Source organism: Pristis pectinata, chromosome 5 (genome assembly GCF_009764475.1).
Source record: "Pristis pectinata isolate sPriPec2 chromosome 5, sPriPec2.1.pri, whole genome shotgun sequence".
NCBI lineage: Eukaryota > Metazoa > Chordata > Chondrichthyes > Rhinopristiformes > Pristidae > Pristis > Pristis pectinata.
In genome coordinates this window covers 19,729,117-19,745,705 of record NC_067409.1, presented here as the reverse complement: position 1 = coordinate 19,745,705, position 16,589 = coordinate 19,729,117, and the positions used below count along the sequence as shown (strand labels likewise).

General features: G+C 38.7%; 1 protein-coding gene across 4 annotated transcripts in view; it reads right to left on the bottom strand.

Annotated features, from left to right (window-relative positions):
• The window catches only part of wdr37 (WD repeat domain 37), a 102,104-nt gene that overhangs the window by 12,790 nt on the left and 72,725 nt on the right, over nucleotides 1-16,589 (bottom strand). For all 4 annotated transcript variants that reach the window (XM_052016740.1, XM_052016741.1, XM_052016739.1 and 1 more), the window contains one exon: nucleotides 1,126-1,260. In XM_052016740.1, the coding sequence (XP_051872700.1) occupies nucleotides 1,126-1,260 (135 nt within the window). The remainder of the gene's footprint in view (nucleotides 1-1,125; nucleotides 1,261-16,589) is intronic.

Sequence of the window (16,589 nt, the reverse complement as noted above, 5' to 3'; positions counted from 1 at the left end):
CCTCAGATGCTGCTCGACCTGCTCAGAGCTTTAAACAAATCTGGCTATTCTAACCAAAGGTGGCTAATACTGTCAAAATTTCCTAGAGTAGATGGAATCCTTCAATCCTCTGAAGAAGGGCCCTCAACCTGAAACGTTAACTGTTTCAGCCTGACCTGATAAATATTTCCAAGACTTTGTTTTTATTTGCAAAATCCTTCCCAATATATTTTGATAATTTATTGACAATATATTTTCACAATTAAGAAAAAGTAAATATACGCGGACAACTACACAGGGCTCCTCATGTTAGTATATAGCACTTAATCCACTATTAGTAACATTTTTATGAAAATTTATTGGGAAAATTTTATGAAAATTTATTGGGAAAAAATTAGGACAGTTTCCATTCATGTAATTCACATGGTACTATTTTTCAAATGTTTAACATTAGGAATGACAGGACACTCGATTCTAATGGATAATCAGGTTATCAAAAAACAAACACAATGTTATAAACACTGCAGCAAGCTAACAGTCATCTGCTGCCAATATACTTAATACTTCAATAGGTGAGAGACATCTTCAGACCAGACTGGCTGAAGCCAAAAGCTTCAAATCCTGATTTTATGAATGCTGTAGGGTCCTGAACTTAAAAGGTCCTGAATTTGTTGAGAGAGAAAATAGGTTTTTATTTAAATGTTTAAGTATCTCTTTCAAAAGCATCTTAATAACAGCTTAGGACCAAGTCCTTCTTGCTTATTGAAAAGTCATTGCGGGCATTTCTCTGCAAGTCACCTAAAGGTGCCTCAATAGAAAACAGAAGACAAAGTTGAAGACTACAGGCATAATTTGTGAATCTGAAAGTTAGAGTAACATTAACAGTGGATTCAAAGCAGAAAAGAAAACATCCAACCTTTCTTTGGGTCTAGGAAGAATGCATGGTCTAGAGTTAAATGATAGTCTTAAAGTTAATGATCATGGACAGATGTATGCCATAATAATTAAGGTTTTAAGGGAGAAGAGGATACTGGGTAAGAGAATGAATCATGAATGAACAAATACAGAGCAGGAGAAAGAGGAGAAATTATTTCTTTAATAACTAATTACAATTTATCACATCAAGGTACATTTAAAAATATTCACCTGTTGACTGCTGAGTCAGTACGAATCGTTGCTATAGGAGATCGCATGTTCTTTAGATCCCAGACTTTCACAGTTCTGTCATCACTGCCGGATACAACATTATCCCCCACAGTAAAGACAGCAGATGTTACAGTACTGAAAGAGAAAAACAAACAGTAAATAAACATTAAATAGCTTAACACCAAAACATCAGATTTTTGAGCTAAAGTATTAAATTACTATCTAACTTTCCTATAGTTTATCTTAAACAGTAAACCCCTGTACATATGAAGCCAGTCAAGGATCATACTGAATAACAGTATTTCTTCCAATGACAAGCATTAGAATCTTGTGTTATACGCATTTACCAGCTTTTAAACTGCAAGTGACCTAGAGGGTGTGTGCGCATGTGCGAGGGAGTGAGTGAGCTGGCATCGTTGTATGGCATTTCCCTGATATTTGTACTTTATGGTTTAGTTAATGTCTTCACATACATATAAGAGATTGAAGAATGTTAAACGGCTCAGTTAAATTTCCTGTTTTCAATATTACCAGGAAATGTTGAGATTTATTATTTAACCTGAAAAGAAATTACATCAAAAGTGAAAATTAAACACTAGCTATTTAATTTCCAAGACAGCCTAGAAATTGATGAGATACCAATCTTGGGCCTAAACTCTCAAGCAAATTTCAGCCTCATGAAAAAAAGGGTCCAGAATCTTCTGGTTTGCAACTGATTGGTTGAAATCACCAAATTAGAGAATAGATTACTGCAACCATGCCTTGCAAGAGGACACTGCCTACAGAGTGCCCAGAAATAATTTACATAAAATAACAAACGTGACATCTTTCTGTGCAATCAGGAATTAGCAGTAGCTGACACTCATGCCCCTTACTGATCTTATTGAGACTTAGAAGAGTCTGAAGAATTTTGAAAGGGCTGATTCTAAGGATCCTTCCTTCCATGGCAGGCACGGTAGTGTAACGGTTAGCATAACGCTTTAGAGTGCTAGCGACTCGGGTTCAAATCCAGCCACCATCTGTAAGGAGTTTGTACGTTCTCCCCGTGTCTGGGTGGGTCTCCTCCAGGTGCTTCGGTTTCCATCCACATTCCAAAGACGAATGCGTTAGGAAATTATGGGCATGCTATGTTGGCGCTGGAAACATGGCAACACTTGCAGCCTGCCCCCTGAACACTCTACGCAAAAGATGTATTTCACTGTGTGTTTCGATGTACATGTGACTAATAAAGAAATCTTATCTTAATGAGGGACTCTATAATTAGGGACAGTTTCAGAAAAAGGATTGCCCATTTAAGACAGAGACAAGGAGGAACTTCTTTTGAGTCATGAATCTTTGGAACCTTCTACCTCAGAAAGTTGTGGAGGCCGAATCAATGAGTACACTCAAGGCCTAGACAGATTGTTGGTCGATGGGAGAGTGAATAGTTATAGAGAACAGACAGAAAAGTGGAGCTGGGCTAAGATCAGATCAGTCTTAATATTCATAAATGGTAAACCGGCTTGAGGAGTCACATGGCATACTTCTGCTCCTATTCTTATGTACGTCTGAGACAGAAGGTCCATAAACCTGAATTCTAAGCTGGTACAACAGTTCTCCCAGTGTTCTCAGCAACCTTCATTTCGCTTCCTGTTTATTACATTGCAGTGTCTGCACTATAAAAGTAGTTCATTTGCTTTTTTGGGTTCAGTTGCAGTATAAAAACAAAGTCTGTTTTTCCTTGAAAATATTTATAGTTTAACTGCAATACATACATTGTTCTCACTGCATGCTGCTACTTAAAGCGAACAGTGAATGCGAATAGACCCAGTCTCTATCTGGGTCTGATGGAGCTACAAAAAAGATGAGATCACGTATGAACATTCAATGAAGTTTAATATTTTGTAATTTACAACGTCAGTTGTTCCTGTCTGTGTGCTACTCAAGGAAAGCAGACTTCACATACTGATCTGGATGCTGATTGAATTTAGCAGCATCCAAGCCACTAGAGGCCTTTTTATGCAGGCACACTTAATTCAAATTGACATTAAATTAAGGTTTAATAAGGATTAAACTACAGTAATGGAGCAAGGTTCTTTAATTTAATACCACCCTTAAGCTAAAGCATGCTACTTTAGCACAAAGGTGTCAACCTTGATGCAAAAGATGTTGAAGCTTTTTTTTAAAAATTTGGTGGACAAGATTGAGTGTATTAATCACACAGCATTTTCCATTTATAAATTTATACACTTTTTGTTTTAGGAACTGTAATGCCTCCAACATAATTAACAATTGAAAATATTGAGATCCCAGCAGGTCAATTAGCCTTGTGAAAAGTGAGGATGGTTAACTCCTGATGTAGAAAACTATAAGAGAACCTGTTCATAGATTATTCTTAAAACAATCAATAAAGGCTTACATTTTTGTCATTGGCTCTGGATTACCAGCATTTTCTGTTTTTATTCTAGGATGTACAATTTACAATAAGTTTGACTTTCATCTCTGACAGTGAAACCACACCAAGTTATAGAAATTTTCCCAAGCAAAATTTGAGCAGTTGCATGCCAGTTCATAATGAGCATGGATCCCCAAACAAAATGTAGCTAAACTGGCCAAGTTGTGTAATGATCTCTGCAGAAAACAAGATCTTTGCACTACCGCATTAAATTATTATGAGAGTGCCATTAAGCCATCTCACATTTCATTCACACAGCGAGGTCTTCTGTTTCACAGATCTGCATGTGATTCGTACAACACAAATAATGAAGCTAAGATAATCAATCTGGCAGCCAGCAAAACCTAATTTCAGCTGTGTCACTATTCCTGGAAGCTACAATTAGAGTGACAATTCTACTTTCCAGCCTGGCAGCCAAGATCTTTAGTGACACTCTTGTAATCTATGTTTATGAGAGAAATGGACCCATCAGGATAGACCACTGCCAGCAGCAAAACTGAATGGTGCAAATTGGTAAACTCTCACTTTTGCTGGTCCCTGCCATAACCCAAATGTAACCTATTCTCATTAATCTTGAATGTTTAATTAAGTATGCAAACGAAGGATTTTGGTAGGCCTTTTCATCGTTTTCAAGAAAACAAAAGCAGCTTTCAGTCTCAGAATAAACACAAGGAGTCACTTTAACAAATTCAATACGATTCCTATTTAAGACACAGTAAAGTCGATTAGAGTCATGAAAGCAAAGAAACAGGCCTTTTGGCCCACTGCATCCACACTAATCCCATTTTTTTTTGTCTTACACCCCAATCAACTACCCCTCTCCCCCCTGCCTACATTCGGGGCAATTTTTCAAACACCTATAGCACGCTGGGGAAACTACAGCACCCAAGGAAGCCCACATAGTCGAAGGGAAAACGGGAAAACTCCACATAGACAGCATCCATGGCAGGATCAACTCCAGGTCCCTGGAACTGTGAGGCTGCACTACAGTTCCACACAACTATTTATAATAACTTACTACTTAAATTCTGAACTATGCAAATCCAAATGAAGGGTCTCAACCCGAAATGTCGACTGTCCATTTTCCTCCACAGATACTGCCTGACCTGCTGAGTTCCTCCAGCAGCTTGTTTTTTTGCTCCAAATTCCAGCACCTGCAATGTCTTGTGTCTCTACCTCTATACCTAGAAAATGGCGATTAAAGTTTTAGGAAACCCCATCTGGATATTTTTGGTTCATTCCCAATTGAATCACAGAAATGCTGAGCACAGGAGGAGGCCATACAGCACACACTGCCTTTGCCAGCTTTGAAATAGCTGTCTAAGTGGACCCACTCCCTTTCTCTTACCAACCAACCTGAAATTTTCCATCTTGAAGTATTAATCCAATGCTCTTTTGAAAGTTACTATTGAATACATTCTATTAGCCTTTAAGGTGGCACAGTTATCACACAAAAAAAAGTTGTCATCTCTTTTCGTCCTTTAGTTTGTTAAACTAAATCTGTTGCCTTCTGGTTACTGCTACTTCTGCCACTGAATCTCAAAACTTTGTAAGGTATTCTTGTATTCTTCCAGATCCCAGTTTATTTTTGTTTCAAAAATTTTTTAATAAATGGGTTGAATATTTTTATCATGATTATATTCAATTGGCTAGAACAAAGAATTTTGAAAAAAAAATTGACTGCACCAAAAATTAACTGGAAGTAGGTGTATTGACTGCGTAGTTAGTTATTCATACGATTTAAAAAAAATAAATCACCTTATTAAGTTTATAGCTAAAATTGAATATTTGCAACATAATAAAACTCACTGGATATTCCAGGAAGTATAGTGTTACACCAAAAAATAAACTTAAATGCAATCCATCTACAGTTTGTGTCAAGTCACTGAGAATACACCTTATACTAAATACAAGTGTCAATTCAATTTACCATAGCTGCATCACTGTAATCCACGATGCCTGGAAAAAAACAGCACTTTCTTCAACTTAGATGATAATCATCTGTTCACAGATACTTTGTCAGCCACCTCCACTCTCATCACAATTTATCCAATAGTTGCACAGAAACCAGAAGTGGAAACCTTTGTACAAATAAATTTTGAATATGATGCAGTGTGATGTTGGAAATAATTAATGTTTATAAAGCAGCAGCAGATAAACAATGCTGCAGATTGTAAGGCAAGGTTATAGGAACAATTCTTTTTACGGAATGCAGCTTACAAATGCCTTTAAAAAAAATCAAGTTTCTCTTCATTGTAGGTTTACAATCAAAATATGACCATGAACCATTGGACAGTTGTCATCATTGCTTGGAAAGACAGTTGCTTAGACCCAGCCTAAATTTATATTACTTAACTTTGTTTCTAAACCAATGGCTATGTTCATGCCAAAAGGTCACAAAACCCGAATGGAAACACCTTTTAATTAAATCAGAAACTGAGGAAAGGTTAACTAAACAAAGAAAATGTTCGTGAAATCATAATGATGAGAATGGCATTCTTAAATTTTATTTTAAATTCATATGGGAAAAATATCGGAAATTGTAAATTCACTTAAGCATTACATTCAAATAAGAGAGACCACAACTGAAAAAATATTTCCAAAGCCATAGAGTGCTAGAATAAAAACCAATATGTTGTGGGATCTGAGAACACAAACCAGTTACTGTCCTTGCAATCCAACATAATCACAATCAGGGTAGTAAATTTCAAATTTATTGGTAACCCCAATACTGAAAAGGACAGTTGTGCAAAACCTCATCAAAAATAACTTATCCATAGAGATGAAAATAAGAATTCATACACCAGCCATTAAGCTATTACACTGAACCATAAAGTTCCATGAAACAGTTGGTTTATTATTTAGTCGAGAGGTAAATCTTCAACATAGTAAGGACTGTTCCTCTTGTCAAACCTGAGGAGCGATAAGACCCCTCATTTGCTTTATCAATCATAGGCTATAAATTTAAAAGCAGAATCCCACTGGGGTGCAGCGTGATACTGCTATTCCCAGGCAAAGCTGATGTCTCTGCCAAAGCACAACAAAACTCATTTATCTTGTCCTAGAGAGCAACGGAGCATACACTTCCAGCTGACAGTGCGGCAGTTTCTCCTCACACACCACTGACTGTTCTGGAACATTCTGCTCCCTGAGCGGCTCTCAATCACCGAAAATACTGTAATGCTAGCACTCCTCATTAGAACTAACAGCTGTCTCTACAGCTAAAAAACACAGAAACCACTCTGCTTCAAAATCTGTAAAAACTTTTACACAATAAAATGGTGATAATGTAATTAAAGATTTGCAAAACAACTAAAAATAACTCCTCACTGAATTGCAACATCCTGTGAATTTCAGTAAACGACATTCGCAAGAAGTTGACCATTTTTGGAAAAGAAGTTGTGATTTAGCAGAATATTCTATTGAAACAAAACTACTGTAAAAGAAATTGCAATTGGAAATTACAATAGAATGTTAATTTTAAATGCAAAAATAAGAACTCTTTTGATATGCAAAATCACAATTAGAGTACTGGACTAACTCAAAAGAAAACTATTGGTATAATGAAAGATATACATTTGTACATTATCCTCTGCTGGCTGGAGGAATAAAGTACCACTCTGCATTGACAGATTTTGGAACCATTGTGTAATAATTTAATACAGAGCCCCTTAAAATAAATGTTTAGTAACAAGTGGGATTGGTCTGGCAGATTCTGTAGCTGAAGTTATTCTGTTGGAAGACAATCCCGGAAGACAATGTTTAAAAACAAAATGGATTTATATCAACTCGGAGTGGAGGCTGTGACTGGATTAGGTAGGGGCCAGTAAAAGAAACATTACATGTGGTTGGACTATTATTCCAAGATGGCATTGTCCTTAAAAACAACTGGATGATTGATAGAATAAAGCCGTGACCAAGACACTTCTGGTGGATACCTGGAGCGATTAGATACAATTTGCCACTACAAACAACATTGCGGAAGTTCCCAATGATCCATGCAGAAACCAGGAAATGTTGGAGAGAGAAATGGCCATGTTTTTGACTGAAGCAGTCCCCAAAGTTTATAAAACACTTAAAAACTTACTTATCTCAGCAAAGCTGAAGGATACATCACTGCAACATGTTTTGTTAAGGTTGGAACATTACAATCCGGAGCCCTCGGACACAGCTGAAATTTGTCACTGCTAGCAGTCAAAAAGCTTTCAATATGTGGTCATTTTGAAGATTTGCAGAGGAGACCATTACATGGCCATTTTCTCCATGGGTTGAATAATGAGATCATTTGTAATAAACTTTTGAGTTCCCAATTTGACATAGATTTGGCGTGTCAAACTGCACTGTCTATGGACAGAGTTGATAAAGATTCACATGACCTTCTTACCCAAGGCAGCTGCAAGATATCCACAAAGGTGAATAAGCTGCAGACAAGGCAGCCAACTCCTAAAACAACAGAGTGGTTGAGATTCCCAGAGAACAGGAGGTGGCCATGGTGAACACCTTAAAAATGCAACCAAGTCCAAGTCTTGCTATAAACTCCTTGGTCAGAATTTGACAGAGTTGTCTATTCTCAAAGTCAGAATGCTACAGTTACAAAGATAGGCCATCTTGCTAAGACATGCCTGAGAGGAGCAGTATGGAAGGTGGAATCATCAGTTGTTGCATATCATCAATTAAGCAACAGCACCCGGTAAATTCCTTTGAAGTTTCCATCATGAGGAGTTAAAGAATGTCCAGCAGCAATTCGCAGGATACTACTGTCCACGTAGCATCAGCAGAAACTACAGTTACCATAAAGATTGACATGAGTGCATCAGTTAGTGTCATCTCAGAATTGATTTACCGTGAAAAGCTGAGTAATCACCCATTGGAGATATCGCAGGCAGAGTTACACAGCTACAAAAGAGAGAAGATTCCTTTACGTGGAGGCATATCTCTTGCAGTCACGTACAAAGGCCAACATGTCAGCTTGTCCATCACTGGAGTGAAAGGAGATAAACCAGCCCTGACAGGAAGAAATTGGTTAGGCTCATTGAAGCTAGACAGAAGTGAGATATTTCGTGCTGAAGCAAAATTCATGTTGCAAGACTATTTGGAAAATAAGTATTTGGTAAAGGTTTGGTAAAGGTTTTCAGTGAAACACACTCCAGCTCCAGGGTTCAAGATTAGTGTGGTCTGACAGGAAAGGTACAGCAGACAAACTTGGTAGCCATTGTGTACACATGTCATATCTAGCTCCTCAAATACATCACTCCTTTGCATCTCTATCAGAACATCCCAAAGGACTTTAAATCAAGCTCCCAAAACAAGCAATGTGAAAATGACAAGATGATTTGTTTTTGAAGTGTTGGGAGATAAATACTGAACATGATTTATAGACAACTTTCTTTGCATGGCCTTTTTATCTCTGGATGAATTCAGTTCAGCAAAATGTCATTTCTTTTAAACCTTTTTTGGCAATTGGTGACATAGTAAATTGAAATCAAGCAAAGACTACAAAAAGGGGAAAAGATTACGATTTTTAAAAAATGACAAGTCTGAGCTATACAAAGTTTTGAGGGGCAAATACAAGGTAGATAGAGAGAAACTCTTCCTCCATAGCATAAGTGTAAAACCTGGAAGCATAGGTTTAAGGTGAGAGGTGGAAGGGTTAGAGGGGATCCAAGGAAGAATTGTTTTCACCCAGAGGATGATTGGAATCTGGAATGCACTGCCTGAGTGGGTGGTGGAGGCAGATACTCTCATAACATTTAAGAACCATCTAGACAAGAGCTTGATTCACCAAGATATAGAAGGCTACAGGCAAAATGCTGGAAAATGGGTTGCGCACAGACAGATATTCAATGGTCAGCATGGATGTGGTGGGCTGAAGGACCTGCTTCTGTGCTGTATGACCCTATGACTATCACTCATGGTCACTGAGACTACCACCAAATATTACTTTGAATAATTACAATATCCATCCAGTTCATTGATTTGTACAGCACAGAAACCAACTTTTTAGCCTATCTTAGGAGAAACAAGAGAAACTGCAGATGCTGGAAATCTGGAGCAACAAACACAAAATGCTGGAGGAACTCAGCAGCTCTCGGCCTGAAACACTGACTGTTCAATGTCCCTCCATAGATGCTGCCTGACCTACAGAGTTCCTCCAGCATTTTGTGCTCGTTGCTGCACATTTACTATTATGCATCTATCGATACTAATCCCATTTTTCCTCTCTTATGCCCATCAACTACCCACCATCAATTCTTCAAACTATACGAGGGCAACTTACAGTAGCCAATTAACCTACTTCAGCATATGGGAGGAAGCCCACATGGTCACAGAGAGAACATGAAAACACCACGTAGACAGTACCCAAAGATCAGGATTGAAGCCAGGTCTCTGGAACTGCAAGACAGCAGCATTAACTGCAGTGCCACTGTGACCCCATATTCTTGCAAGTTGAATCAATATTTTACTTCAAAATTAATACAAAAATAGATTTTCTACTAACTTTCATTTTCCAAAGTAAAACGAGTGATTTTTAATTTTTAAACAGCCATTGATTATAAATCATTTTCATGAACATATTTTTATGCAGTTGATTCCAAAGGAATGACAAAGTCTGGATGAGTTCATTCTTAAACAGTTAATAGATAGGACATACATAATAATGTCCTGCTGGAGTTTAAAGGATGACTGGTAAAATTTAAACAGTTTGCTCTCTAGCCATGTCCTTTTTACTTTAAAAAGGGACTGTAAGAGCTGATCTCAAAATGCCTCCAAGGATGCAAACATCAATTACTCCAATATCGACCAGAAGAATGAAAATCTGGTACTTTGAGTGCATCTGCTCTGCTGATCAGTGGCTGTGTAGAGCATGAAATCGCGCACAGGGAAGGAAAACTTAATGCCCTAACCAAACCTTAATTTCCAACTATATCGAGTAACTGACTACTTAAGTAAATGAAGCATTTTAACAACGTCAAACAAATCTGATCTCCATCAGTTAAAAAGCAACTGATTGTATGGAATTGAAAGATTTTATTTACTTTTAACTATTTTGTCCAGAGACCTGAATGTGATGCAATAACTTATTTTTTTTACATTGAAGGTACAATGTAAATATTTGTTTTATATCTGGTCAGTAACTGTCTTCTGTGTAAAGAAAGGGTACTTTACATCTGGTCCATAAGTGCCTTCACTGTAAAGTGTGTGCGTGTGTTTGTGCGCGTGTGTGTATCTGGTCTTGTTCGTTAGACTCTATTGAAAATGTTTTGCCACCTAAGAACTGAACACCTAATTTCAGGGATCTAGATGTGTTCAAAGATAACTTTACTAGTTTGATATGCAGTAAAGAAGAACAAAGCGCACAATTACTTTGCATTTCACTCAGTACAGTTCATAGACAGGGTTGCCTATGGTTTATAGCACACATCTTAGTGTAATTCGATGCTACTACCAAGGAGAGGTAAGTTACAAGTGGCACACAGTTAAATCTCACAGTAGAAAGGATAATCTCTATTCAACCTCCCAGTTGTTTTCTAGGTTAAAGCACACTCCAGGTGAAAGTTTTGATTGGAAAAGCAGTTGGTGACTCAAAGTAGAAAATCTAGCATTAAACTCAAAAGCATAGTTCCTCTCCTCCCTCCCCTTCATCGAAACAATCATGTATACTTTTGATACTTGCAGACAAATATCCAAAACTCTTCTTCCTGCCCTGTGATTAAAAAAAGAGAATTCTGTTGCATGTATCCTTCACTGCACTCAGTCCCACCCATCTTAACAGCCACTGAATCCCCATCACCAACTCCATGGCCAGTCTCCTTCTCTGCGATCTCCATGGTGGTCTCACCTTCTCCCATCTCCCCTTCTCTAACCTCCAATCGCTAGACACCCATCCAAATGCCACCCCCAATCAGTTCCCTGCACCATCTACCGAGCCTGACCCCGGAGGAAAAGTACTGATCAGCAAATATTCATGCACAAAAACTTGCAATGCCCTGTTGGTTGTGACTGAAACAGAAACACTTATTTCACTCTAATCTTTTATAAATCAGAGACAAAAGTATAAGCAACACTGGCATACCAAAACCAAGTTTTCTTTTAAGTTTGCAAAATGGGCCAGTCTTTAATGAAGATCAAAATTTAATGATGGCAGTTCAGAAGAAGGTTGCTGCACTAGTGCCCCATCTACCACCTTAAAAATTCGATCTTTAGCACATTGGTTACAACCTACACTGCAACTCATCAAAACATCTTCAAAACAACCTCCCAAACCCATGACTTCCAATTCTGAGAAGGACAAGGCAGTTAAGTGGATGGGTACATTACCACACACCATTCTGACTTAGAATATATCACTGTTCCTTGTACGGGGCAGTGTAAGAGTCCTGGAATTCCCTGCCTACAACACTCTGGGAGTACCTTCACCTCACAGGCTGCTGCAACTCAAGGTGACAGCTCACTACCTTCTCAAGGACAATTAAGAATGGACAATGAATGCTGAAGCTATTAGCAACACCCACATCCCAAAAATGAATTTTTTTTTTAAAAATGCAGTAACGTTGGAGAAGCCACCTTTCAGATGAGACATTAAATATTACAGCAGGGACCACAATGCAAAAAGCACTTCACTGGCTGTAAATCACTCGAGACACTCCAAGGTTGTGGTATACTCTATGTAAAATCGAGGATGGAATCTGTGGGCAAATGTTTTTTTTAAAAAAAACACAAAACCTGAGAAACGGAGAATGTACTGCTTGTAAGGGCTGTGAAACCAATTCAATAATAGATTTTACAAAAGAACTGGATATATACTTAAGGAGGAGAAATTTTCAGGGTTGCAGGAAAAGATCAGGAGCACAAGACTAACTGGGTATCCTTGTCAAAGATCCAAATAGCTTTTTCTGTGTTGTATCACTCTTAAGGTAGCTATTAATGTAAATGCTGAATGCTGAAATAAGCCAAATTTTCTTTTATTCCCATTTCATTTTAAAACACTTATGTACGTGTTAACAACAGAATAGAAAAAAAAAGCTATTTTTAATGCTGATCTTCCTGTGGCAGAGAAATATAGTTCATTGGCACCATCTACTGGATAGAATCTGCACAACCAGACTGATTAACAAAACCCAATGACAATGCAGTTTGATAAAACTACATAATTTATTATATCATTTACCTTGTGCATTACAAAACTGACGGCTCCTGTTGGAAACTTACATCAAAAGACTACTTACTGTATGAGCATAGATCTTATTTTCAATTTATACTTGATTCTAACTGACAGAAAACACTTTATTCATACATGTGTTCAATATTAAGTATAAAAATTAAGCATTTAAATATTGTTTGCTTTGCTCTTGGATCTACTTAGTCCTGCTACCCTGCTATTTAATCAGAACTTAATTATAACCTTAACATTGTATTTTTATGGTATTTACTAACCTAAAATAGTTTAAGGTCCACCATGTTTTTGCTAAAAATACAGCTTGCACTTTTCCCAAGCCTAACAAATGATATGTATTTGTTTTTTTATTTTTCATTCACTAGATGCAAGGATCCCATTTATTGCTTACTCCTAATAGTCTTCGAGAAGGCAGCTGTGAGTCTCTTCTTGAACTGGTGCAGTGCGTGCGTGTTCAATTTACTCCTACCGCACTGTTAGGTTGGGAATTCTGGCATTTTAATCCCAGCAATGCATTTCCAAGTGAGGATGGTTTGTGATTTTGAGGGTAACATGGAGATGATGGCATTTGCATGCACTAATTGACCTTGTCCTTTTAGGTACAAATTGCAAATTTAGGAGGCATTATCAAAGAAACCTTGGTGTGTTGCTGCAGTGCAGCAGTGCATTTCTGAGAGAATAAGGTGGCAATCTGAATTTAGCGCGAATATTAGTACGAATACTTAGTAGCAATGCCAAAAACCCCATGTAAAATAGCTTTTATCAATGCAGTACCCATCATACTTTTTATGGGAATGGAGCTAAACTTCAAAACTAATGGGAAACTGTTTAACCTACGGCAACTATATTCCAGAGACGAGGTCACCTGAACTGTAGTGGTCAAACTGCAGTATATAGTCAACGTTTGCATTTGTATCAGCTTGGAGGCCAAATTTCAAAACACAAGACCTGACAATGAAGGATACACCATTTTAAAGGGCTGTGGGAGAGGATGGCCTTATTCTCAAGACCAAGGTCCTCTACCAACCTACACCTGCCGCTGCCCTCTAACAATAAGGATTCATGGTAAGATATTAGAAAAGATGGACCACTTCCCATATGTTGGGAACCACCTCTTGGCAAGGCAGGGATCGATGATGAAATTCACCCCCATCTTCTATGCTCCAGCACAGCCTCACATTCTCTGTGGAAAAGGATACTTGAAGATCAAGACCTTAGACTTGGCACAAGACTCATCATCTCCTGGGTAACAGTGATCCCTGCTCTCCTATATGCTACTGAGACTTGGACTACCTACAACAAGCACAGCAAGGCATTACAAAATTACCATCAATGCTGTCTCCCTTAAATCCTCCAGATTTACTGGAAGGATAAGCAAACCAACATCAGCATCCTCACCCACTCAATATCCCCAGCACGGAGCACCTAGTTACTCTCAGTTAGCTACATTGGGTGCCACATTGATTGCATGCCCAATACCAGACAATCCATTCTGTCATGAGAGAAGATTACCAGGTGGACAGAGAAATAAACTCAAAGTCAAAGCTTCCTTAAAGTTATGCAAAATCTCCACTAACTTGTGGGACCTCAGGCCTGTGACCACTCAACAAGGAGGAGCATTCAGGATGGTTTTGAGAACCTCAAGTCTTTCCATTGGAAGCACACATAGGCCCTGCTTAAGTAGTGGAAGAAACACACCACCTCAAACTACCCACCCTCCCACTTTGTCAGCCACTTTTCTCCAACTGTGGAAGAATCTGTAGTTCTTGCATTAGCCTCACTTGCCCACAAAATTGGTGTGAATACAAGTCTGCCTAAGAAGTTGTTAAAGCACACAATTGAAAGAGGCTGTAGAGGGTTGTAGACTCAGCCAGCTCCATCACGGACACAACCCTCCCTGCCATCAAGGACATCTTCAAGAGGCGGTGGCATCCATCATTGAGGACCCTCACCACCCGGGACATGCCCTCTTCACGTTACTACCATCGGGGAGGTGGTACTGCAGCCTGAAGACCCACACTCAACGTTTTAGGAACAGCTTCTTTCCCTCTGCCATCAGACTACTGAACGGTCCATGAACCCATAAACATTACCTCGTTAATCCTTTTTTTGCACTATTTATTTTTGTAACTTCTGAGATGGGCATTTGGTCCCCTGAATCTATGCTGGGTCCCTGTAGAAAAATCCATTCAGTCCCTTTCCCCTGTTCTTGCCCTATAGCCATGCAAATTATTTTCTCTCAAGGCCTGTGTAGTTCCTTCTTGAAAGCCCTGACTGATTCTGTTTCCACTGCCTTCAGAGACAGTGAGTTCCAAATCATAACGACTCTCTGACAAAGAATATTTTTCTTCTCACCTTCATTGTACTTATTATCCAAAACGTTACGATCACCTCTCACAGTCCTTGAACCATCCACTAATGCCAACACTTTCCCTAATTACCCTATCCAAACCACTCATGATCTTCTATACTTCAATCAAGTTTCCTCTCAACCTCTGTCTTTCCAAGGACATTATCCCCAGCTCGTCCAATCTAGCCGCTTTCTAGAACAGCAACTATTTTCTGCAACCACTGCTGAAACTTCACTGGGACCAATATCCTAGTAGAAAGGTTGTCGAGTGCGGTTATGAAATATTTAGACCACATTGGCAGGTGAATAAGTATCATCATATAGTGACAGAAAGGAGGAATAACGTGTACATTGAAATGGGAGTGAAAATTAGGAAAAGAGGATGTAGTATGGTATTGAATGCCAGCAAACTAAGACAGACAGAAAGGAATACAAAAACTGGTTTTCAAGTGCAGTGAATAAGAATGGTGAACTGCTTGTATAAATTGCCATATGAGAATATAAAGTATTTACAACCAAGATCTTATAGAATGGTGGAGCAAGCTTGATGGAATGATTGGGTTGCTCCTGCTTCTTATGCTCAAGTATTCTAATTACAGAGAGAGGGGGAGAGAGAGGATGATCTAGATAATTCAGATACGCAATCCATTTGGTAAGAGTTGAAAAGCAGGAAGGGTGCTCTCATACTGTTAGAGGAAATCTATTGGCTATCAATCTGCATGGAAGTTCAGGAAAGTGAAAGAACAGTAAGTGGCTGATATTGAGGGCTTTCAATTACTTCAGTATTGATCGGAAAAACGTTATTCAGGATGAAGGAAGTTTGACCATGTAAAATGGTGACATTGAATCAAAAGGGCTAACACCAGACATAGACGATGGGGTGGGGGAGCTGTTTGGCCGAATTCTTTTTTGCTCAGGCCAACGCAAAGGGGAATGCAAATCTTAGTGCAAGATCAAAGGGAAGGCTGGAGTCAGGGCAAGCTGACCTTATCAGACATCATCTGAAAGTTGGCACTGCAATGGTGAAGTTACGCCTCATTGGATTATTGGTGGAGTGATTTCCCCTAGATGGTTGAGAGTGTGTGGGGCTCAGCTAAATAGCAGAGGAGTAGGAAGGGAGCACCATAGTGTTGCCTTTACATTATAACTACTGCAATCTCTCGACTCAAGTAAAGGTATTTCACCACAGAATAGAGAATTCTTATCGGTTGTCATTTACTAAATCCTCGGGTCAGACTCTTCCACAACACCAGCAGCAGTTCAATCACACCACACTGTAAACATAAGTAGGTGGTGGAAAACACCAGTCCTACTGTTGCATCGATAATTAAGTTACTGCACCAGCACCTAGTGACCTAGATCATGATGTGGAGTGCTGAGCTCAGACTCCACCGCGGGGTAAGCAGAATTTAAATTCAAGTTATTAAATAAATCTGGAATTAAAAAGCCAGGATCACTAATGGTAACAAAGAAATTACAGGACTATTGTAGAAGTTCATTTGGTT